We start from the raw sequence: 26,845 nt of genomic DNA on the forward strand, positions 1-26,845 counted from the left end.
TTAGGTGAAATATTTTTACAAATTTGTTCTATGTGTTCTTTCCAATTAAATGTATTGTCAATTGTCATATCCAGGTACTTTGTAGATGTGACGCCCTCTACAGTTTAATTTTGGATCTTAACGTTATCACAAGTATAGATTGCTCTCTGGGGTGTTCTAATTAACATATAATTAGTTTTGTCTGAGTTGGTTAATTTATTTGCACCAGTTGCAGACCTTCTGGAATTCAATGTTGATGTTGTTGTGATAAATAATGTTAGTTGTAAGATATTTGAAATATTGGTGTCGTCCGGAAAAGGCGGAAATTGGAGGCTCTGATAGAGTTAGCAATATCATTAAAATTGGGCCAAGAATCAATCGCTGGAGATATTTCCCGTGTGGAAATATTATACAATATTATTACTAAATTATTATAGTGTTATATTTGTTGTGTAATAATACAACGTGTATCCCTCTACCGTTTGTAACAGGTTAGATTTGTCCTGCCCATATTTTAGGTGTGTGGAATAAAGTACGTTGTTTAAACCTTACTCGTGGAGCGGATACTTGTTGTTTATGTTTATGTTTCAAATTATTAAGGAACCAAGTTCACAGGGGTGATATAGGCGCTGTTTGTTTGGGACAATGCGAAATCTTAGCTCGGCCCAACTAGCACCCTGTGACAGTTTTACGTCGTATATAGTCTAAGAACAAACTTCGAAAACAAAATCCAAAGATACCTGACGTGTATAGTACTCAAAATAGTCATGTCAATAAGGAAACAAATACATGGACCTTATGGTGAACACTCATAATGTGATGACTCGTGTAGGCATATTGTGGATATATAGGTAGCACTGTGGGATAGACATCAACTGGGCTTTCAGGATTTGACTGTCTTCACGACTATCCAGACCCACTATTCACGCCACTACTAAAACGTTGGCTTTCATTATCGGAATATAAAAGTTACTCTACAATAGCGAATAGTACAACGCGTATTTAAACCTAGAGTTCTTAATATAGTACTCGGCTTAACAGCTTAAAGAATTATCGATCGATCAGCAATTTTATATTTCTGTTTTTTTAATCCTGAAAATGCTCGTGCTCACCAACTTAATACTTATTTCACAGCAAATCTATTTGCAGAATAATATTACTGACACAAAGGTATTGACTCCCTGTGATAAAAATGATTTGGTCGCTACCAGCACGTTTGGAAATAGAAACAAATCGAATTGACCGGCTACAGCGAAAAACGGAATCAAATAAGATCAGAAATGACCTAACACGGGACTTTCAAAGAACCAAGAAGCGTATAGAAGTCAAATCGAGCTCACGGAGTCAAATCGAGGTCACGTGGTCAAGCTGAAGTCAAGGGGTCAAAAGCCCCAAAAGGAACAAATAAGCCGCCAAGGGAACAATAAAGGGTTGCCCTGGTACCAATTTGAGGCCAAATTGAGTCCTGGGGGAAAGTAGTTTTGCAGATCTTTTAGAGTTGCGCACTAGCGTTATTTGAACTTGGCATGGTCGAATTGACCGGAGTCAAATCCGACAAGAAACGACCTAACATGGGTCTTTCAAAGAACCAAGAAGCCCACTGAGGTCAAATCGAGGTAACGGTGTCAAATCTGGTACCTTCACTGCATAAAAATTCGAATTTCCGTCATAACCGCTTGTCGGATTAGCAACGTGCTTTGCAGTAAATCCGTTGTTTACATTTGGGGAAATAAACGTTCGAATTTCCCTTGTGTAACTATCGAAACTGAAACGATGAAAATTTAGAATTATGCGTTTGATACGTCCAGTGTAAATAGCGGAAATAACCAAATTTGCTGTCGTTTTACCCTGAACTTAAAGAACTGATATACTACGTTGCCCGTTGTATATTTTCAGCGTAAATTGATGGGCAACTCTTAGTTTGTCGTTGTAAACTATTTTGCCATATGCAAATGATCATGAATGATAGTTTCCACAGACCCTGTACTAATCTTGATCTCTTGGGCTATTTGGCGAACAGTAATGTGTCGATCTTCCTCAACTTGACGGACAGATGTCTCATCAAAGACAGAAGAGGGACAACCAGGTCTGGGAGAAGTTTCCACAGACTTCCGGCCATGTTTAAACTCACAATGCTAGCGTTTTACAAGGTCACATTATATGCAATTTCGAGGTTATTTAAACAAATACTGAGTATAATTTAGTTCAGATATCCCCCTACTGCCTAATTCGACATCATTCAAAGTAAGACCATTTTTTTTCTCATTGGTGAATTTTGAGGATCTAATATGCATAATATGCATACATAGAGACAGTGTGTCTCTGTAGATGAATCTTTTCCTTTTGATACAAAGAACATGTGTGCCATGTAGGAAGTTTGTACCACGAAATGCAGTGCTTAAAAACCTCGGAATTAATAGTTTTCATGTACTAATTAGCAGATTACAAGATTTATTTTGCATGATGTTTTTCTGCTTGATCCATCGACATTTTATATCAAGCTGGAAATTTTTGTTTGACATGAATAATATTTTTTTTCAATAATATTTAGAAAATGTTCTTAATAATTTGCATAAATTATGCAAATTAGGCCTTATTTCGTAGTGTCTCTTTGGATGACAAATTTTCAATTGCCCCAAGGAACATGTGTACCAACTAGGACATATGTTGTTGTCCACCTCTTCAGAATAAGAACAGTGCTAGTCGAATTTGAAACAAAAGCAATTAAAACAATATTTGACTAAAACAATATTACTGTCATATGCGTACTATGTAACCATATTTAGTTTATCAGCTAAACAAAACTCTAATGAACCAAATATTTAAGTATTCAAGTATTCTGGCAATTTCTAAAAGTGTATGCTTAGCAGTAACTGGACGACCATGTTATGTTATCGACTACTAAACTTCATTGTTTTTGATAATTGTATACACACACGCTCCTAGTAAACAAACTCATTTGCATATGTTGTAAGGATGTCTGAAATTTATTTTTAATAAATTGATTAATAAACTCATTTCGTTCAATTTACTTCCCAGCTTTCTCCAAATTCAGTAGCAAGTCATTTCATTACGAGTTTCGCCATCAGCATCACCCATAAGACCACGGAGCTGACCAAGGTAGTCAGATCTAGGAAAGATTACTTCAGTGTCCAGTATAGAGTGAAAGTATTATCCTTAGAGATGGAGGTCAGTGTGATTGTTTTCTTGAACGTCTATTGAATTTGCTTCATTTCTATATCCTTCCATTATTTCCTATGACATAAATATATTTTATTTTGCATTTAAAGTACTTAACATATTTTTGAAGCTTCTAAAAGTTAAAGTTTCCACACACTTTATATGAACTTTAGAAAACTCGAACACCGGTAACATTCTAATTATCAGCGCTAGCTACGTACAATGTGCGACGACTACTGAAGGAACGTTCTACCGATATAGTCGAGATTACCTCCCGGTGACAAGTTTTCACATTGAACATAACTCGTCCCAAGTAATGCAAGATACTTTGTTGAATAGACAATGTTACAGTTGTTCGACTTGTTAAAAGTAATTCTCCACGAAATAAAGAGGCAAATAAACAGTACGACAAACAATTTCATTTGCTATACCAAATATGTCTATTATAAAAAAAATACATCGCACATGTCCCTACCACGATTCAGCGTGACTATCTAATGCAAAGCTGTACGTTGCCATGGCGGTAATGTAATATGTCGTTCATATTCGATGAAATTGTACTTACTTACAGATATACACAGCCGGGGGTATTCCTGTCAGGGGTCCACTTGTCAACATTGCCGCCAATCTCCGTTGAAATATCTGATACCAATCCAAGCTGTTTAGAAATAATCATATACACAATATTCGTTGAACAATAACGAACGTAAAACTATCATAAAAATACTTACAATATGGAAATATATACATATAAACTAGCACAACATAAACATTTCTCGTCATTATAATATAAGTCATAACTCCATCAAATATCAATTATATTAGTGGAAATGCAGTTGTGTCCGTACTTTTTGGGGGAGTTGCAAAAACATTTAAATATGCTTCTAGTGCATTCTGTTCTGCTTCTGAGCAATTAGGAACATTTTTTTTATTTCTGGCCTAACATGCTGCTACTCTTGGAAATAAGACATAATTCCAACCACGTATTCATACTCAATTAAGAATAAAAAAAGAAAAATGTGCGTATTAGGTAAGATTATATGAAATTATCATGTAACCGTGGCGATGTTATTATTGCATGATAATTAATTATTAATTATGTACCAGAGGCAACCCGTAGTACTCTAACCTGATAGGTATGATGATATTTCTGTTTAGTCACGTGGTTCGCGTATTTCTCGACTTTTCCAGTGATGGCGCCGGCCAAATATTTGGTTTTGTACGTCACTTTCAACATCTGGTGGTGGCGCTATTTCCTTCTAAGGCTGAGTTTTTACTTCCATTGTGATGTTTTCTACAGTTTAAGAAGGTTTTTGGTGGGGTCCCCCTCTCTACTAATGTTTTACGATTATAACATCATTTTAAAAGCGGGTGGTGATGTGCGCCCTCAGTGGTGGACTTCTGGTTGATACATTTACGAGCTACCAGATCAGTATCTCCATACTCAAACCACTGTTGTTACTAAATTTCTGACTTACAAAATCCAATATAAATTAAATTAGGTTTGCTCCTTTATAGAACATCAATGATCTAACAGGTAAAGATGGACTGCACTGCGGAGCGACTCAACCTTCAGTAAGGATAGGTCACTAGGTCTGGCCAAACCGTTGAGCTGTACTTGGGCAGGGTCTACCTTTATCACGAGTCACTATCTTAAAAAACAACACATTTGGATTGTAGTGGGACAGGTTCTACCTTTAGTAGAACATTTGCATAACAACTACTGTCAAAAACAGCTTCAGTTTGATGGGGTGACAAGTGGTACTGCATTCAAAATATATCGCATGTGTGGGAGTTTTGTGAAGCTTGCACTGCATAAAATTACATTTCCGGTTCCGGTTCCAGTTAGTTTGTATAGCAGAGGGAAAGAAACCCTCACGTTTCCGCGCATAACCGTCACCGGAACAGACGCGGCGGCACGAAATTTTGAGGGTGCCGTCGCCACTGATGGAAGGATATCCGACATGTAACCATCACAATGCACTTAGTGGAATACAATTATTTGTTGTTCATTAAATCCACCATGAACTAACAGAAATTTTAGTTCTAAATAACCACTCATTAATTTGGGCGGAACAAAAAAAATGCACTAATACATGATAATTTATGCTGATCTTAAATAACATACACACAGATAGATAACTGATCATTACGTTAATTGTATAATACATATTATTGTGCACTTCGTGTACGCGGAGTACGTTCAGTGTAAATTACATTTATTTTGACGTTGTCCAGAAATGTTATTGGCGTTATATTTATTCACAAATCTTGTACATTTCAACACAACCATTTTCTTTTAAAATGTGTAATGTAAAATGACTAATTTTCACTTGGTTTAAATTTCGCTGATTTACCATTTCAAATGCACGGTTTTATCATTTAGATGATGCTAAATTTTACATATTCACTGGGTTTTAATTTAGCGCATTTCGAGTCAGCGAAATAAGGAAAATTAAAACCCAATGAATAATTAACTCTTTTAAATCTAATTTTAAATTGAGAGTTCTCATATAGTTGTATGTGTAGGTATCTCGACATTAAACGTATTAGATAGAATTATCAAATGTAATTAATGCAATTCCGATGTTCTGATATATGTATTAACTTTTGTACGTGCATGTTCATGCTTAGGTAAATCCAGAATAACCCCTGCATAGAAAAATATCGGATGTTGGCACTGTGCCCGTGATGTTTCATTTTTTTTTTTTTTTTTTTGATATTTAACTTTCAGCAAGAAGGTTTAAAGCGGAGGAGTCGTCACCTGAGCATGCGTCAGATGGCCATAGCGTGTCATTGTTTACAAGAAAGCGTCTATCGGTGAGTCTTTGAGTTTTTTGCGTGCGTTGTTATCGTCGCTTGGAACTCAAATCCCGCGCGTGCGCAGGTGACGACCCTCCCGCTCTAATTCTCGTATACATTAGTTTGTTTGGGTCTATTTCTTGCTTTGCATATTGACTGCATTAGTGTGCTTGTTGGTTTTAGTGTAAGCCGTGATAGCTGTACAGGGCATTGCTGGCCATGCTTCAGTCAATCTCTTTCTTGAGTATCCAGCTCTTCCGTTCCTCGGGTGATATGTGGCGTATTTAAATCAGCACATGGAGCGTGGCAAATAATACAACCTTATTCCACAATCCACAGATACGTGTGAAATTCAGGCTCCGACATATCGTATATTGAAGGCTCCCACTGCCTAACCAGGTACATTTACAAACTGCTGTGCGCCCTCTCGTGACGATGTACGTAACATCTGACATGAAACTGTGGATTGAGCGCCTTAATTATTATCTTTACCCCATCGCTAATGGCACAAGATCGCTAACTGGTCAGTCATAGACGTCATTTTTTAAAACTCTTCATTGTTTTAAATGGAACCCAACACATATTACCAGCTGAAACAGATTCAAGGAATTTTTAAATAAATTCAGACCCCCCCCCCCCCAATGAGAACTTTTCAGAATCAGAACTTGTTTGGGTTTAGAGTAACAAATATTGGACTTGTGATGTTATTGCATATTATATAACGAGTACATTTCATAAATTCTATAATGAAGGTTGGATATGAATTACTCGTTAACACCGGCAATTGTCATTAGACGTGACGGGAAACAATAACAACGTATGTTTGCCGTAGTTGGTGATATTTATATCGTAGTACACGTGTTGACTACGACCGTTGATTGCGTAATTCGTTATCCACACACTGCAAGGTTTTTTGGAAAAAGGTAAAATAAAAAAGTTAGGGGTTTGAATAACACATGAATCAGCATTTCAAAATATAAATTTATACTTACATATTGCTTCATGTCAGTCTTATATCTGATAGAGCGATACCAACTTTTAGATACGGGTATAGTGTTTGCATTACAGTATATAACTGCTAGGCACGCCTCAGTTATGCGAGACATAATAATCCCACTAATCAAAAACGTGATTAAGTAATCCAGTGATATAGATATATGATATCGATGCGTGAAATCGACTAAAACGTTTGTCTAAAGTCAGTGAACTCAGACTCTAAAGGCCTGTGCAGCGTTATTTAATAGAACACTTGTTTAATAATAAAAATGCTGGGATAATCGCATTACAACATACGTCAAAAGTGCCTGTGCACGGCGCTGGTATTTCGACTAGTCGGCGGTTATCGCTAACGGCAATGACCTGATTGGTACATGATGTGTATAACGATATACCGAGAACCCCATCGACGACGAACTCGTGTCGTGTTACGACCTCCGTGTAATAGAGATAATACGTGGTGATCTGCAGACCTGGTAAATAAAAGAATTGCGTGCATATTTTAACACGGTTAACTCAACACGATCAAGTGGGTAAATACATAGACAAAACCCCGTGGTTAAAACAAACTCGACATGTGCGCTTGGTATAACCCCAGACGGAAATGACATACGCGTTCCCCAATTCAAATTATATATCATTGACAATATGTCGATGAATTGAAACGCACTAACCGTACCAATGTACAGGAATGAATCGCGTTCGTTCTCTTCCAGGTCGTCTCATTTCACAAATATTATGCAGCGCCCCGCAAAGAAATATAATATTAAAATTGTAAGCGATATCTCCACATACACGGACTCAAGGATGTTGTTTACTTGCTACAGTGTGGTGGTGTCATTCGCCTCTTACTTTCGGTTACGCCCTGATACGTTTACTTACAGGACTTGATTTATGTGGCGATCAACCATTTCTTTTCTCCCATCATGGATGTATGTAAATACGAGCAGATTGTGATTCTGATGATCTTTATAGGTGAGCTGCGTTTATTTTGTATTGTCCATAGATGTTGCTCATCCACACTCATAACAAATGCAGGGTTTCGTTTTGCGGGGAAGTCGAGGATACATACTTTGTCTGCACGAGGAAATAATGCCATTGGTAATTATACAAAGTTTGATTAATGTTTCGGGAAACTTGATTATTTGTTGTTGTTTTTTGTCAATTCATAGGTGCGATCGTGCATTCACGAATACACGCATTCAAAGAAGTTCCCGTCCCGACTCTCGTCATCTTCGGAAATACCGTGCAATTGAACTGTAGCTATTACGACGAGCCCCTTTTTGTAGCGTGGTACAAAGGGGAGAATAAGCAAGGGATATCATTGGGAAGAATAGTTACATACCAAGATGACAGATACGAGATAGTTGGCGAAGAGCAAGAATTCCATTTGAAAATTCACAATGCAACAGTGGATCAGCAGGATATCTACGAGTGTGGGGACTTTGCCGACCTTTCTTCCAGAGCCTCTGCGCGCATATATGTAATAGGTCTGTACGATCTTCAAATGCTTGTCATTGTAAAGAATATATTATTAGAATACATTGTCTCAGCGTGAATAACGCGTATATTTAATGGTGTGGTAAACGAAAACCACTTTGACGAAATCAATATCCTATATTATGCATGCATCGAACACATCACTTATGCCTGGTCAGCTATTCGATAAGATGTTTAAAGCCGTTGTTTTGACCTTTTGACCTCTTCATTGCAAAATTATTGATCAAAAGAGTAATAAAAAGCGCCGAGATACTATTGATTACGTCATTATAACATATTTGCTTCTGATTTTAACGATTACGTTTCAAAATGTGGGACACTTACATATTCGGAAATATTATATATGATATACTTCCAATTTTTATGAGTGATTATATCGATGTCGGTTATTGCAATATGGAATATAAAGTTGAATGATAGTTGAATTTCAGTTCCGAGATTTGTTCAATATTGTCTTTTTGGAGAGATTGTTTCAACGCGTATTCATTCGCAATCAATGTACTATAAAATACTTAATACGTCCGAAAATGGACATCTTATACAATGTTTGCTAGTACAAGACCATGGCCATGAAGGGTGATTTTTTGACAACTGGGCAGATGAGAATACACAAGTTTAGTATATTTTGTGTTTGCTCATTTCAAACCATTGCTATTTATTATCAAAAATTCGACACCAGTTAAAGTTGCAATAACTGCGACAAACTTAATTACCTACCATAATTGCTAGTAGCTATGAAATCAATAACTTTGTGATTTCCCAAAAAATAGTAATTTTTTCATTTCGATGATTTTCACCCCAATCGATCGGTTATTCTTAGATTGAAAAATTGAGCAAAAGTTCTTAAAATTCCTGTCAAAAGTATGTCAGACGAGTCAAACATTAAGTAACTAATGTCCGATGTTATTTGTTTCATAATTGGGTAATACGTAACGTTGCAGTATTTATTTTATGTTTTTGCAGAGAATGGTACGACTTGTAGTGTCGATAAAGGAATGACTGTCATCGCCGGTGAGCACACAGTGTTCACTTGCTCCATGGATCTGAGTAGCGACGCCCCTGGAGACCTGGTGTGGTACAAGAACGGAATTCAAGTATCTCGCGAAACATCCATGACCAATATCTGGAATACTACGTTCACTCGAGCAGACACCGATTGCTACATCGACTGTCAGCTGGAACACTATACACTGCCGTCGAATCAGTGGTCGTTGGTGTCATGTGATCTTCAGATCACGATGGACGTCCAATGTAAGTAACATATATCTTTATGAGATGAAATGTGCATAATCAGAAAATAGATTGCAATTCTAGAGATAAGAATGTGCTAATTAACATTCTTCGATACTTTAAATGTATTATTAAAATGTGTTTATTCCTACGCAATGGAACGCTGGCTCAGTTAACTTTAATCGATTGATATATTTAGAATCTCTTCTTCATACGAATATGTTTCAGTTTGTAATTCCATCAAATTGACCAATTAAAATTACACTAAAATAATTAATTTAATAGGTAATATGGTTACATCTACTATTTCGCGTGTTGGCAATATGATTCATTACTCGCCTACGGTACGATCACTGAGAACATCAACAAATGGACATCTCATAATGGATTTCAGATATTTTTAAGAACGGACACTTAAATCTATTTATCAAGAAATTTGTTTGTACATTTTAAGACGGGTAACTATTCAACGTTGAAGGATCGTCTGCCCTTTGACCTCTTTCGATTTATTATTTGCCAAAATTGTCGTTGTATGAACAATAACGAATATATATCCTCTGATATCAAGCTACATCCGTACATTGGATGTCGATGTCAATATTCATTAGATAAATAGTCCCTGTGTCATGTTCATTTCATTGCTGGGTATGCCTCGCGATCCAAAACATTCCAATTTTATTGAACGTCGTATTATAAGTTACAATGATTTCACAAGTTAACACTCTCATGTGTCAGAAAATATCAAATTCATAGTAAATCAAATTTCTGGACCATTGGTGCATTCAAATACTCTTATACCCAATGGCCATGACATCCAAACATATTCCAATGCCTAACTAAGATTAAGATCCGGAATTTTGATAGGAACTGGAACATCATTCGGCTGAAATTGTAGATTCAAAAAAAACATGAAGTATAAAACGAGACATACAATGAATGTCTGCCATGCATTCAGCTCTACGTGGCTGTCTTGGAAGAACTATTTTAAGGTTTACTCGGTAAAATAATAATGATAACACAAGTGTTCTCCCCAGCAGCGGGGGATATACAGTTTTAGTGATCGTCGGAGCTCATTGTGAACTTCGTCTTTGCTTGATCTTAAGCTCTGATTGTCGTACAAATTGGATGTCAATCTCTCTAGATTTTGCTGAACATTTATGCATAATTTGTCAACTAACTGAGATAATCAATTGCATTTACTGTAGATGCACCGCAAGTAGAAACCTCAGCTGAAAGTATCACTCCTCTAGTCGAAGGAGAAACATTTTCCAGTGACTGTCGTATTGTTGACTACGGTAATCCTCCTGAATTGGAACGCATATATTGGACCAATCCATTCGATTACATCATCGCAAACAGTAGCAACATAACAATCAACAATATAGACAGAAGTGAAAGTGGACAATACAAGTGTGTGATGTCGAATCTATACTATAATGGCGAAGAAGGCAATGGCACTGCGAACGTTCAACTAGATGTACAATGTAAGTGTATTTTAACTTGGAACATGACATCACGTACATTACCATTCAATATAATATTTTGAATTACATTTTGTATCGTAAAGCATAAATTTCTCAAACAATGCAATGCAATATGTTTGAATGAACATTTTTGTCATATTTTCAATCAATAATCGCTTAAAATTAGTTGTACATTTCAGTAACTATTCGTCGCAAATACAGCATACTATCATATTTCTTCTAGTGTGACGATCAAAATGATTGGGCGTGGCGCCTAAGACTGTCGCCATATTTGTTATCTGTGTGCGCATGCGTACAACTAAAAATGACAATATTGAAAGCACTACCAACACAAACAAATTATTGCGCATAACTATGCATGTTTTTATGACACTGTTTGAATATTATTTTTCTATATAAAGTTTCTCCTGATGTCACTATTATGGATGCCAGTAACACGACAGTTATCGAAGGTCGAGACTACGTAGCTATTTGCAATGTATCAGCCAATCCTGATACTTTTGGAATTTGGGTGAATTACGGAGGAGGGGTAGACGTTAATGGGGAGGTGCTTCGAATAATAAGAGCTACTAAAAACCACAAGCGAGCATACACGTGTGAGGCAGAAAACACGCTTTATACCGGAGACGAAGGATATGGTAATGCGACGATACACCTTAACGTTCAGTGTAAGTTTATAATTATTCGAATGTTCCGAATGGAACGTTGCCAATATCCCAGTCATCGAGACGTATGTTATTAATGGATTGGCATGGAATGTAGTTTTACAGTGTCGGTTACCGTAATGTTATTCGTGCTGATTGCCACTTACGTTCTTTGCCTGTTGAATGTTTTTGTTATTTTCATTTTTCGGTGTTGTTGACGTCATTGCAATTTTCAACGAGCGATTGTTTTCTATGATGTATGTATCGTGAATTGGGTAACCACATTAAGCAAAGTCAGTATAAATTAATAAATAAATAGGCATCAAACCTCATTGACATATTTGATCGCTACAATATTGGGCAACACGTGCTTTATGCATATATGATATTAAGATGTTGATTCTAAAAACATCAACACCGTAGTCATAGTAACACATGCTAGTGGTTCCTACTTCAGATACTTATTTTCACCCTATTTTTAACCCACATATTTTACAACAGACAAACCTATAGTAAAAATACAGGACGAAAGCAAAGGAATGGCAATCAGGGGACGACGCTACATCGCTAATTGTACGGTTGATTCAAATCCTGAATCTGCCATTGAATGGTTGGATCCGACTGGAATAACACGCATACGACAATCACAGCTTGTGATCGAGGAAGTGAGAGTTCAAGACGAAGGGATGTACCTGTGCGATGCCAGTAACACTTTCCATAATGGTGAAATTGGTGAAGGTGTGGATTATATACAATTAACGGTGCAGTGTAAGTATATCAGTTTTTAAACATTGTGTACGTAAGTGTGAGGCCTTTCTTGATGGGATCCAGAAGGGGGCCAGGGGGGCCATGTCCCCCCCCCCAAAAAAAACGATCATTCATATCATCTGGACTACGCATAGCTTCTCTGCGATTTACGCTTCGTAAATTTTAAGCGAATCTCCCCCCCCCCCACCCCCCCCACCCCCCACCCCCCACCCCCCACCCCCGCCCCCATTACATTTTGCTGGCCAGGATCAGCTCCTGGGCACGGCATAGTATTTCCACACGCATGATGGATCACACATGTACATATGTTTGCTTGGGTTATTAATTGCTGGTTTCCCTAGACTTCGACATCAACAACTGTACTTCCTTGGAAAACACATCAAATTATTATAGAGCGGTGGTCGTCGTATGCATGCTAGCCAACAAGTCTAAACTGAGACGTTACTAAGCTTCAATTAGGTATTTTTTGTAGGGGTTGGGAGGTCTTTGATCAAATAAGCGCGAACAATCACATCTGAATATAAAAAAATCGTTATATCTTTATAAAAAAGGAGACAAATTAGACCCTCAAAATTACAGGGGAATATCTGTTTCAAGTTGTATTGGTAAAGTCTTCTGTTCCATTATAAATAAACGCATAAACTGTTTCATTGAAGAAAATAAAATACTCAAAAACAACCAGACTGGCTTCAGAAAAAAACCACAGAACAACTGATCAAATTTTTGTATTAAAAACTCTAATTCAAAAACACATTAAAAATAAACAAAAACTCTATGTTTGTTTTGTAGATTTTGCCAAAGCATTCGACACGGTATGGAGAGTAGGGCTATTCTATAAACTATTAAAAAATAACATTAATGGCAAGATTTACAAAATAATAAAAAACATGTATTCAAAAACAAAAGCTTGCATTAATATAAATAATTATATAACCAAAGAATTCACTATTAATAGAGGAGTAAAACAGGGATGTATAATTAGCCCAACTCTTTTCAACATTTTTATTAACGATTTAAAGGATAGTTTGGATATTGCTAATACTGAACCACCACTCCTGAATAATAACACTGTTAACTCTATTTTATATGCAGATGATTTAGCCCTTATTTCCACTACCCAGGCTGGTCTACAGACATCATTAAATACACTAAATGAATATTGCAATAAGTGGAAATTGAGTGTGAACCTTTCAAAAACTCAACTTGTTATCTTCGGTTCATCAACATTGAGAAAAAAATACCAATTCAATTTTGGAAATGATAACATTCAAATAACAGTTATACATATCTAGGAATCACAATAAAATCAAATGGGAGTTTTGCTGATGCCATGTCAAATTTAGCAGGTAAAGCTGGAAAATCAATTTACATCATGAACAAAGTACTTTTAGGAAATCTAGACATAAAACTAAAAATGAAACTATTTAACATTTACATAAAACCAATTTTGCTTTATGGCTCAGAATTATGGGCCCTAGACTTGCAGGACATTCAGGACAATGCTAAATGGGACAAAACATCAATTGAAAAAATCAATATTAAATTCTGCAAACAAATCTTACAAGAGCAAAGGTGGATCATTATCCACTACTACTCAGTGCAAAAGTTCAAGCTATTAATTACTGGTTGCATATAAAGAAACTCCCAGATGATAATCTTAACAAAACAGGCATACCTAGAACAAACACAACACAATACTATACAATACAAATGGTTAAATGCAATACATACAATATTGAAAGACAATTCACTAAACTTCATAAAAGAAAAAACATTCACTATCAAACAAAAAAATCAAATTAATCAAATTTTAAAAACTTCCCTTGAAAATAAATATACCAGTTTCTGGAAAGAAATGATTTCCAAAGAAAATAGCAAACTGAGAACATATGCTAAATTTAAAACAGAATACATCTTTGAGCCATATTTGAATGAACTTGACACTCATAAAAGGAAAATGTTGACAAAATTTAGAATTAGTAACCATAACTTGGCAATAGAGGAAGGCAGATATTCATTTCCTAAGAAACCTATAAATAAAAGAATATGCAATAACTGTGACACAAATTCAATTGAAGATGAAGAACATTTTCTATTGAATTGCCCAAAATATAACACACACAGGGAAAATTTCATCCAAAAAATTATGACACTACTTTCATCCAACAATAAAAATATACAGTTCACATATATACTCTCAAGCAAAGATCCTGACATAATTATAGAACTTGCCAATTATATTTACATAACAAAAAGATTTATTTAACATTTAAATACTAGTTAAGTTCTTTTGTTTTGTTTTTTTGTAAAATTCTTACATATATCTTGTTATTATTTTAAAACTCTTTTTTGCTGTACTTATCATATGTAAAAAAATTTACACGGAGGCAATAAAGTTATTATTATTATTATAGTATCACAGCGTTCGCGAGTTATATTTATCGAAACATGATGCATCTTTACTATGATAAATCCCATCATGCATTGCCATTCGAATTCTGCTTCAAGAGCGCGCTAAACAAAACTAACCGAGAAAGTTCGATGATTCTTCAGACGCAGTCGTAACATGAGTAAAAAAGTCGACCTATGAATTCAAGAGGGAGAGACCTAGGAAGCAAAATCGAGACTCCAGTGGTCATTCCAGACAGATATCGTATTCAACCCTAATTTTGGCGACCATACAACTTTTTAGACTGCATATACAAATTATTATAATAATGTATTTTTCACGCTAAAAAACGCAAAGGCTCATGGGTAGATGCATGTTTGTAAACAATTACACGCTATGGCCATCTGACGCATGCGCATGTGACGACTCCTCTTTTTAACGAACTGTTCATTGACCGTGACTGAGGCTTTAAGAAGACGTGTCTGGTAATGTAGTAGTGTAGAGGAAAGGAATTGAAAACAGTTTAACACTGATTATGTAAACATTCCTAGATGAACCAGATGTAGTACTGGATATCGTGGGTTATACAGATGGCAGAGGAAAAGTCAAAGAAGGTGCATCTATTTCCATACAATGTATCGTATTAGAAGCAGAACCTGCTGTTGACGGGTTGTCATGGTTGAATATGGGTGCATGGAATGAATGGCTGAATTTTACACAAATCGATCGCCAGAAAACTGCCTTGTACACCTGTGAGGTCGTGAATACTTTCTGGAATAACGAGAGGGGAAAAGGAGAAGCCAGTATTTTTATCGATGTGCAATGTGAGTAAATATATATACTAGTATTCTACTGGTAGAGCGTATTACACTGTGTTCAATGGTGTGACATATTGTCCGCTACATCACCCCTTGTAACTGCACAAGATTTATGAAACGTGATCTCCTTTTCATGGTCACTTATGATCTTTAGCCCATTTTTCAATGCGTCTGACGCAACAGGTCCACCATTTGAAAATACCAGCAGTGGTGGCCATTCTGTTGAGATTGTTATTTTCCGTGATGTATTAAAACATATAACACCCTGCTCAACCGATATCTCGCCTGGATACTCCGCTTAACATCTACAAGTTATCTCTGCTACAATCCAAGTAAGTCACGTGTATATATGGCAAGCTCTCACGTATTCGTGAGACACTGCCCTCATAAGAGATTACTGTAAAATGACTAATTTTCACTGGGTTTAAATTTCACTGATTTAACATTTCAGACATATTCAGTAGGTTTTAAATTCACGGTTTTATCATTTAGATAATGTGTTCCATGCTCAATTTTACATATTCACTGGGTTTTAATTTAGCGCATTTTCCAGTCAGCGAAATAAGCAAAATTAAAACCCAGTGAATAATTAACCTTTTTACAGTATAATGCATCCTCTTTGAAACAAAACGACAATACTGTAATGATTGAATACACCTTGATCATTGACACAAGTATATTCGTAGGTGATTTACTGATCACTGCGAGATCTCGCGTAATACGTGAGGAGCACGGGTCTAACGTCTACTACAACAATCAAATGATTTGATTTTGAAATTCATTAGTTAAATATCGAAATTCAGTTCGTTTTCACGCAAAACGCAAGATCTCGCAGTAGCAACGTAAAAGAAAATAAATAACACTTGTTGCATCGCCAATGTGGCGTGATACAAAAAAAATAATTCATTCTACCAGGCCAACAATATAGACTAACATGTGTTTCTTCTTCGCAGATGATCCTATGGTAACCGTCAGTGACAGGTCAGACTGGTATGCCGTCGAAGGTCGGCCATACATCACGCGATGTAACGTCACCGCCAACCCTGGACCCGTGGTGCACTGGGAATATGCAGGTAACATCGTGTCCAGAAGTGAAACATTAGCCATAGACAGTGTTCGCCGTGAACATACGGGAATATACACCTGCAAAGCTAGGAACGTGTTTTGGGACAACTCAATTGGTAGTCACACTGATTGGATTTTCTTTGACGTACAATGTAAGTTTCTATCACCATTAATATTGATCTATACAGTTTCACACTGCAAACTAAAACACAGTGTATGTTGTCCAACACGCGACAGCACATCAGCCTCATTTTGGGAGAAAGCAGGTTTTAATTCTGCCATTTGTAAAGGAGTTCAATATACAATAATGGTTTAAGTGCAAGTAACATATTGTGTGTTTTTTTCAAATGAGAACACAAATCGTGATGCTGTTTTAATTTTAGTCTATATTTCAGTTTGAACACTGGGTTTCTGTATACTATTACTACAATAATTACAATAAAATAATTATTGTAATTATAATAACAATGTAATATTAGATTATATACTTCTTTGCATTACGTTTGTAAATTGCATAAAGAAATATAAAACAAACCCCATGTTTTTATAAAATTGTTTGATTTTCAGTTATTGAAATAGTTATTGAGCGTCACAGTCGTCGAACCGCTTCAGATTCACGTGTAGCGCCCTCTATGACTCGGCTGTCGTGTACGGCTTTTATTTCACCCAATTACGTCGGATAAGCATTTTGTCGTTTGAGGTCATGACTGACAGGAAATGCCTATTTAAATGATACAAATGTATATGTTGTTTATACCCTTTTAGATCCCCCCGTTGTGAATTTAACCTCTCCACAGACACGAAAGGAGGGCGATACCGTACAGCTGGAATGCTCTGTCGCCGATGCAAATCCAGCGAACAGCGCCATCATGTGGTATAAAGACGGCATGGCTATACATGGATCCGGTACCTTCGAAATGGCGGACATCACGCGGGATCTTGTTGGAGAATACAATTGCACTGCAACCAATATTTTTTACGATGGCAGCATGGGAACTGGTAGCAACGTAACAACTCTTTACATACAGTGTACGTATTGAAATAGTCTACTATGAAAACTGAAAAGAACAAAAATACTGTTATAAGTATGAAGACAATTGAATAAAAATAATGAATCACCGTACACAGTTTGGAGAAAAATAATCAAAAAACGTCGAACAAGAAAGCCAGCATTTCCCCTTCATACTTATAACAGCCTTAAAATTTCAAATGTTGTTTGTACATTTTGACAGAAACACACGAGTCGCATATTACTCTAAGACTCTAAGACTGGTAAATACTAATCCGATGATGGTTAACAATAGTTCTTGGGTCGCGGTTTTACTGATAAGTTTACAAGTTTACTTGTCAATACGTGTATGGCTTTTATTTACAGACAAACCGGATCTGCAAATAGTCGATAATCAAAATGGTGAAGTCATCGAGGGGGGACATTACAGTGTCCTGTGCATATCAAATGCAAACCCCACAGCAAACGTAATATGGCAATCACAGAATGGATCCATTGTATCAACAACATCGGAACTTGTGATCGATGCTGTTAGCAGAGACCAGATTGGTACATACAGATGTCATGCTGAGAACAATTTTTACGACGGAACAAAGGGACTTGCCAATGCATTTATATACCTAGATATTCAGTGTAAGTAACGAGTCCAGTAGATCTATATGAATTGACGGGCACTACACAACGTGTTCTGATATATATAATATAAACAACATGTTTCCTATCTAAAACAAACTCACGCTTTCCTTCTTAACGTGTCAGCATTTGTTTTCTTTCGGAGATGACTGAACCAGGTACAATATTCCTAATTGAGTAACTGATTATAGTATTTAACAATCATGAAAATGCAATGGAAATCACGCTGACCCCAAACATTACTCACTGAATTGTCAGGTGAATTTGGCATTCGCTGTGGACATCAATATCACCTGGTTTCTAGCAGAAAACCATATGACACAGAAGGATATATTGCGGGTGGATCATGTGGAGCACGACCTATTGACTTATTTCGAAACATATGACATTGTCCTTTGCTTGTATACATCGGAGACTATTCCCCTATCTGCCATTGATTTGACAATGTTTAGTGATGTACTGTATATGTGTTTGGTTGTGCCGTCTGTTATATCACGTTCATAAACTTGTCTTAATGTAGTTCGTGATGTTATTTCAATTAAATTTCTGAAAATAAAAATGAAAGGCCACAAGGGGAAAACAAAACATCTAACAAGTAACTCACAATTATACAATACAAAACAATATAATGAATGAAAGATATACTAGTATGAACCCCAAGGTGCATACAGCCAATAAGTGGTGTCCTAATGTTTTCCATTGTAGATGAGTATACTTCCTTGCGGTGAATACATTAATCGATTTAATGCATTTACCAAGAACACATCGCTATGACCTTTGAACCTGTCAGACATGATCGCCATTTGTGTTATTCATGTGGATATGTGATCTAGTAACCTGGACATGTTTAGCGATCATCATTGCGATTGTATTTATTAACTTATTATTTTTTTAAGATGACCCAGCGACCAAACATGCAGACCGATAGGTTCCGAAAAACCATGACGTCAGATTACAATATTGGGTAGTGACGATCTCATTTAAAATGACCCATTTATTGAATTCTGATGTTATTCGTTAACCATTATTTCACAGTTCCCCCTGTTATAAGCATCTTGTCACAGATATTCTGCAAGGAAGGCGACGATGTCTCGCTGATATGTGAAATAACAGCCTCCAATCCTGAATACGCCAGTGTTGAGTGGCTACATAATGGCGTACAATTAGACAACTCAAGCGACCACACATTGTTCAACGTAACTAGACGTGATTCCGGGGAGTATATCTGTCGCGCTAATAATACCTACTTCGATGGAACACAGGGAATTAGTTCAAGGACAGCCATAGTTGACGTACAATGTAAGTATCAAATTATCGTATGTATAATACTAAACCCGCGTGATAAACCGCTTTCTCTTTGTGTGCAGTTACTTAGGTCCTTGCACGCAATTTTAGGATAAGACGGCATCGGCTGACATTCATCAAAGACCCAAGTTTTATTAATATGTATATTATTTTGGAATACATGTTTGAAGATTCGGACGTTCGTCAAAGCGCGTTTTAAGTCGTATAAGTGGAATATTCCCAGCCTAATCTTTACGCAATTCCCACTGTTCCGTTAGGCGACTTGCTCATGTGGCCTACACTCATATGATGAGTCCGATAATACGGTTGACGGAGTGTTTCTGTCATGCGTGTGAATGCCGTGTATATTCGTCGATTAAGTATTATTTGTAATATGAACATCCAAACGCGTTGTCTGAAATAACAGTCGGGCTATGTGTAAGGCTATTATTTACGTGTCTCTTTGAATTGCTCGAACTAATCCCCGTATATGATAATTTTACAACCAATACACCGTCCATGGACGTCACGCCCTCACACAGCTTCTGTGACGTAATAGTGTAAGTAAAACCGTTCATAGCGTCGATATTGCATTGATCTGTGATTGTCCGTCGAATAATACTGTTTTTCGATAATTTTCTGTGTTAGTAAATGACCAACAATTACACAATCAAGCAGAGTTGGCTACTTGGTCGATATTGATTGTAGCCCTCTGCTTCATGTTGACGTCACAGAAGTGTGTCGCCGCTAGAGGGCATAGAGGACGCAATTATTAGTTGGTATTCCGTTATTCGAACTGTTGGTATTCATTCACTATTCTATAATATGCAGACCCACCAGTAGTAAGAGTTAAAGATCATACCCGAATTGTCGAAGGACGCGACACTATGCTCATCTGCACTATAGTCGCCAACCCCAGACCACATTACGTAAAGTGGAAGAAGGAAGCTATGTTTATCTCTAACGACACTATATTTATGATACGGTCAGTAAGCAGAACTCATACTGGGAATTATACTTGCGTAGCGGTGAATGAGCTCCACGATAACACTATAGCCACTGACCAAGCAACCATGGAGTTGATTGTTGAATGTAAGTACCAGTAACACATTTAAAGGGCGGTAGCCGTCGCGCCATGCATGCACGAGATATATGGGTCTCATATAAACAAAGATAGCGACTTTGACTGTTGCGCAGATCAACGAGTACAAACTGAGATGTTGTCAAGCTTTAAATTGTGTATTTTTAGGTGATTGGAAGGTATCGAAGGAGCCACCGGCGGTAATTAGTCCAAGTCGCGGCCCAGGTCAAAACTCATACTAATTTACTTATGATTTACACTAGAAGAACGCATTGGATTGTGGGAAAATCAATGTTTATCATCACAAATATCGCACATGCGCAGCGCGACGACTGCCGCCCTTTAATGCTAGCACCGGATTCAATTCTTTTAGTATGTTCAGGATTATTTTACGATTCGTATTTTTTTAATTCACTGTATTTCGAATACAAATGTTTGCTACTTTTCAACGTTTCGGAGTTCGACACAGAAGACAAAAACGACAAACAACAAGCTTTGACAGTGTAATCTGATATTTGTTGTAAACTATACAAAAAATAAAGTACTGTAGAATACTTTATTTTCGCTGAAAGGATTATTCCTTGAAAATAAAATCCAGCGAATATACTTTTTTCCTATATTTCACATTAAACTCATCAAAAATCAGTGAAAAGAAAATTCCATACAAAACGCCCAAAAAGCCTTTTTAGCAAAAATTAATTCCAGCAGAAATAATGTATTCTACAGTACTCGAAAGTTACCTGAGGGCGTTGTACATGAGATACTGAAAATAAAACGAGACATAAATGGCCGCTGAGATCTCGTGGAGATTTAGAGAATTACGTGACTGACGTTTGCCACCAAATATTATTCCACTCTTTTCTGTCACTGCGTTCATTTTTTCGAATACATCGGTTATCAAGATCACAGATTTGTGCTTTGAAACACACAAAATGCGTTTGCAGTCGAGTAAAATTAATTTAATACAGTTACACAATTGTTCATTTCAGACCCACCTATTGTTAACATTTCTGGACCGGAAAAACCTTTGCTGCTTGGGGAAACTTTAAATATAACATGTATTGCGGTTGGTGGATATCCTGCTCCATATTTGCTAGCACTGTACTACTCTGGTGATGACGGGACCACAGTGATGGTAGACGAATCGCCTTTTACTGTCCTTGGGTACCTGGTAAAAACGATACGTTCTCTTGCAGGATCTTACTATTGTGTATCGTACGTGCAGTATTTTGATTCGTCAACAGCAGATGTTAAAAGTGATACGATATCCGTCACAGTTCATTGTAAGCATACAATATTTATCATCACTTAAGTTTTACATAATACATTCACATTTTGTTTTTCGGCATTGTGGTACAAACTATTCTAATAAGTCCCGCCCTCTAGTGTCGAGAATCTTCTGTGACGTAAAAAATGGCGTAGATAGATGTGAGTAAACTCGTTCAAATAAGCAACTGTGTAGGTGTTCGTCAATTTGAAATAAAAAATCAGTATTTGTTATTGATGGGTTAAAATAGTTCCGATGCCATGAACGGTAACCCTTGCACCCGTCTACGTCACAAAGGCGTTTCGTCGATAGAGGGCGTTTTATAGGAACGAAGTATAGGTTGTAAGTAATTTTCCAATTATGTTTAAAATTTCACTCCCAAACTATATTAAAAATACAACAGTTTGAAATACGTATTTGACAAAAACAAATTACATGTGATTACATGTCAAATGTTTGTTGTTCAGTTGTTCACGAAATCGGACACAACAATGTTGTTGACGGTGTACGTGCCCAAATGAAAGTTAATGTTATGACTAAAGTTCTGTTTTTTCAACAGTTTCTCCGATCATCACTGGTGACAACGTGCAGGCATTGGAAGAAAAAGACGCAAACCTGATATGTAAAATTGATGCCATACCTTCAATTAGATATATCAAATGGAAGAATAATTTTGGTGTGGAAATAACAGATATTGACATTAAAAATGACTACGATGGATCTACAGTAACAAGCTCACTCCATCTTACAAAAGTCACGGAAAAGAAAACAGGGACGTATACATGCGAAGCAACAAATGCGATAGGAACTACAAGACACACGATAGAACTTTCAATAATCGGCACAGGTACGAAAAGTAGAAGTTTTATGACGTAACACAGTGAAACAAACTATGTTAAATATCAGTGTCACACAATACATATTCAGTTTGCAATAAAAGAGCATATAGTGGTTATCGTAACCACTTGCGTTAATAATAGAGGTAATATGGTAACCTAATTTCTGTAGATTTCGCGATCTAAGTTAGAATCTATCGGAAACTGCAGTGTAGTTAATTCCCCCATATTGGAGCTCGTTCTACCAACTATGCCTTTGAGTGTAATGTTCTACCAACTATGCCTTTGAGTGTAATGTTCAAATGTAATACACTCACTTTGAAAATTATTCTATTGACAATAAATTCACAAGGCAAAAAATACATCACATTCATCAAACTTTCAAAAGTTTACACACGATTCTTATTTGTTTTATGTATAGGCACGTCGTTTTTTGAGAACAAGTGGGCGCTTCCCAGTATAATCGGTGGTGGCGTCCTTCTTATTGTACTTTTACTTATACTAGTAATATGTCTTTTTCAAAGAAGAAAATCACCACCAAAAGTCCCACCCAAAGGTCAGTCAGTTGAATTATTAATATTATGATTAAAATTATCATTAAAATTATTATTATGAATATGCATACGTCACTACGACTGTTATCAATGGGTTTCGACTCAGTCTATTTGAAATAACAAAGTTTTTTTTTAAAGACAAATTTGTTGTACATGTATTTGGCGCCCTGTCATTTTGAACAAAGCTTCATTTTACAAAGTTCAACGAGGACAAAGTACTTCGGCATCACATACCATCCCGGATGTAAAGGGTTGAATGACACCCTCTGGCAAAACCAACATGTAGTTATCCAATAGGGTGGCTGGGATTTGGACGGCTTTGATTCCACTGGCGATCGAGACAGAGTAGTATTATTCAACACAGTTGACGTGACAGCCTTTGTAGATTGGATTAAAATCAATAATCTTTTTTTTTATTTATTTTTAGAACCTCACGAAGACGGGTGAGTATTCTGGATAACAAGTAAACACGTAATAGTCGTCACCTGCGCAAAACGTCACAAAGCGCAAAGGCTCATGGGTAGACTTTGTTTGTAAACAATGACATGCAATGGCCATCTGACGCCTGCGCAGGTGACGACTCTCCCGCTTTAAAGGGCGGTGTAAACAAACGATGTATTTTACACGCGTTATCCTTCGTTGTGTACGTCGCTATGAGTCCCATATCAAACAGGACGCGGCACGACGACCACCACCCTTTATGTTAACATTTGAACATTTTCTTGAATTCATTCTGGCATTCAACGAATATTACTAACGCATGTTTTTAACTGTTGCGTGTATCTATGAAATGACATTCTGTGACATTGATACGTAAAAATACGTAATAGTCACGTGTTCAATCATTTATAACGTTCTGTGCAGGAAATTAGTACATTTGTGTATTAGGGTTTGGAGTGGGTGATGGATTCATAAAGTGCAAAAAATTTGGTAAAATATCAGCATTGTTTACAGTTTGACTAAAAAAAAACAAATATACGTAATTACCAGTGTCATATTAAATGTGGTTTTATATTAAAAAAAACAAAAAAAAAACTTTACAACCCTTTCTTCCGTAACCACCGTCGTTTTGCCAGATTTCCAACCCAAATTAACGGAAACCTAATTCGCGTTTTTGTTGATGTCATGCAAAATAGGACAATATATATGTTTGTGATATTGTTTTCAGGCACCTAATTGAAGACCTACATAGTCCTGGAACGACTGGAATTGTAAACCATGGAAACGTGAATGATGATGCGTATACAGGTAAGCTGGTGTTATTTTATATATCGTATGTTTAAAATTCATACTTTGAAATCCCCAGTTCATTTAAATTAATTATATATATACAAGAAAAATGTTGATCAATGCAGTCCATGAATACATGAATTGTGAATACAATCCAGGACATTCTAATTAACCTTCGGTCAGTGACCTTATCTCAGTGGTGCACTTTAATAGACAAAGTTGCCAAAAATCATTTCTAAAATTAATTATTTATTTTAACTCCGAAACACTGTTGTTATTGTACATCTCATAGGGCACGACGTGGAGCCATTTTGACCATACAGTAACAGTAACAGAAATCAAATCGCATATTCAAACCCAGGAAAATGCAACAAAAATTGTTTGCACACAGTGGCATAGATCAATATTAAAAAGCACATAGTGGATGTTCAACCAAAAGTGTCAAAATAATCAAAAAGTCATACTACTAATTTGATGTTTCATTATACATCTAACAATTGTCAATGGACTTCACTTGAATACATCTGTGACCATGATTTTCGTAATACCTTTCTCGTAGCAGAGTCAAAAATAGAACAGAAATAAAGTAACTGATCTCAACTACAGGGGGCCTAAATCTCAATAGGAACGACCTATTTTAGAGTGAAAGATTTCAAGTTGATATAAATATGTATATATTTTCACAGAGACGACGTTATCTACTTTTAAACCTGCAAACGGTGAAAACCGTATACCGGACTATTGTCAATCCGGAAGTAAATAAAAAGAGAGAGTGGCAAATACATGATGACGTATTAGGTAAGGTAAATATAATGTGCACGTGAAGAGAACCATTATTTATATACAAGTATATTGTAGTACTGGATTTGTAACAATGTTTAGGAACAATTTTGAATATATCTTTGTGTGCATGTTAAAATACGCAGATTGATTAGTTTAACCGACGATCAACTTACTGTTGCATTCCCAATATATTGTCTCGTCCAAACAATTAACATGTACAAACTAAAAATGTCTATTTAAAAAATTGTGATTATCATTCATAATTATTTTAAAATGTTAATTAATTGCTTACGTATATTTGTTTTACAGTGTGTTGATACAGTGTATCTGGTTAATATTGCATTTTCTATATTTTTTTAACAGTTGATCTCAAGTCTTGGTATCTTCTACCGAGAGAACATGCATTATTATTTTTTCTGAAGACAAACTTTTCTCACTGTGTCATCGTTACCCAACCAACAATGATTTATTGTTTTGTTTTGATTTTTTTAACTGTACTATATGTATGTGTTTTGGGACGATTTTATTAAATTTATTGTGACTGGACGATTATTTTGTTGTCTATTTGATTATCATTTCATATTATTTATAGTTGCTATGTTTTAAACATCGTATTCTATGAGAACACAGTTTACAAGTGAGAGAAAATAGGACTTTAATTACTTATTGCCAAGATGACTTCATTTCATGTTAGCCAAATAGCAAATATCGTTATTGCATCAAACGGCATTGAAGAATGTCACCCTAATCGAAAAGTCTATATGCTGAACACGAGAACGTGAAATAAAAAAAAACACTGAATGTAAGAGGGAAAATATTCTCACGCTAGATAAAGTCATTTCTTTTTGAATGAGATATTAAAACAATCACTGAAACCAAGGCAACAACAAATATGCAATCGTAAGAAAATGGGTTTGAACCTCCTCAACGCATAGATCATTTGAACAGCGCCCCTTACGCCCAAATTATATTACTAGAGCGCATTGAACACAGGATTAAACACCGCATTGTTGGTCAAAATGCACGGTGTTTACAATCGATATCAGTTTCGATCACCCCGGTATCAGTGTCATTTTACATCGTTTGTCGAAACTTGTTTCCTCCATCGAATATATCAGATTACAGCATGGGATTGGGGCATACGGACACAACGTGGCTTGATGTCGAGTTCAGATAAGCAGGCCAGCCTACATTTTATTAAGCGAAATGAAAATGAACCGGTACATCACAGCTTGACATCAATATGTACGACACGTGTATTTGATGACGTAAACAATTTGAAAAGCAATCCTCTAACGATGGTGAATGTACTA

General features: G+C 36.3%; 1 protein-coding gene and 1 long non-coding RNA gene across 3 annotated transcripts; one reads left to right on the forward strand and one right to left on the reverse strand.

Annotated features, from left to right (window-relative positions):
• Positions 1 to 2,943: 2,943 nt before the first annotated feature.
• LOC144344784 (uncharacterized) lies at positions 2,944 to 7,714 on the reverse strand. Of its 2 annotated transcripts, none has more exons than XR_013419259.2 (4): positions 7,637 to 7,714; positions 6,954 to 7,430; positions 3,729 to 3,817; positions 2,944 to 3,234 (listed from the first exon to the last, which is right to left on the reverse strand). It is a non-coding gene; the product is annotated as an uncharacterized LOC144344784 (long non-coding RNA). The 2 variants fall into 2 exon arrangements; XR_013419260.2 differs by having other exon boundaries at positions 3,725 to 3,817.
• A 63-nt stretch (positions 7,715 to 7,777) lies between these two features.
• LOC100370299 (hemicentin-2-like) lies at positions 7,778 to 26,078 on the forward strand. The gene is made up of 19 exons (XM_002731719.4): positions 7,778 to 7,932; positions 8,130 to 8,447; positions 9,421 to 9,708; positions 10,893 to 11,171; positions 11,573 to 11,839; positions 12,317 to 12,583; positions 15,524 to 15,796; positions 16,744 to 17,007; positions 17,621 to 17,884; positions 18,231 to 18,497; positions 19,533 to 19,796; positions 20,613 to 20,873; positions 21,852 to 22,145; positions 22,689 to 22,976; positions 23,387 to 23,521; positions 23,947 to 23,962; positions 24,688 to 24,767; positions 25,436 to 25,547; positions 25,896 to 26,078. Exons 1-18 carry the CDS (start codon positions 7,884 to 7,886, stop codon positions 25,510 to 25,512), a joined length of 3,951 nt encoding a protein of 1,316 aa, XP_002731765.3. The 5' UTR covers positions 7,778 to 7,883; the 3' UTR covers positions 25,513 to 25,547; positions 25,896 to 26,078.
• The last annotated feature ends 767 nt before the right edge of the window (positions 26,079 to 26,845 follow it).

This window comes from Saccoglossus kowalevskii, chromosome 5 (assembly GCF_978046115.1).
Source record: "Saccoglossus kowalevskii chromosome 5, keSacKowa6.1, whole genome shotgun sequence".
NCBI lineage: Eukaryota > Metazoa > Hemichordata > Enteropneusta > Harrimaniidae > Saccoglossus > Saccoglossus kowalevskii.

Excerpts from the sequence above, each read along its gene's own strand:
- LOC100370299 (XM_002731719.4), top strand. The coding sequence starts at position 7,884 with ATGGATGTATGTAAATACGAGCAGATTGTGATTCTGATGATCTTTATA. Across the intron at positions 19,797-20,612 it reads AGCCATAGTTGACGTACAAT|ACCCACCAGTAGTAAGAGTT; the intron begins GTAAGTATCAAA and ends TATAATATGCAG. Across the intron at positions 20,874-21,851 it reads CATGGAGTTGATTGTTGAAT|ACCCACCTATTGTTAACATT; the intron begins GTAAGTACCAGT and ends TGTTCATTTCAG.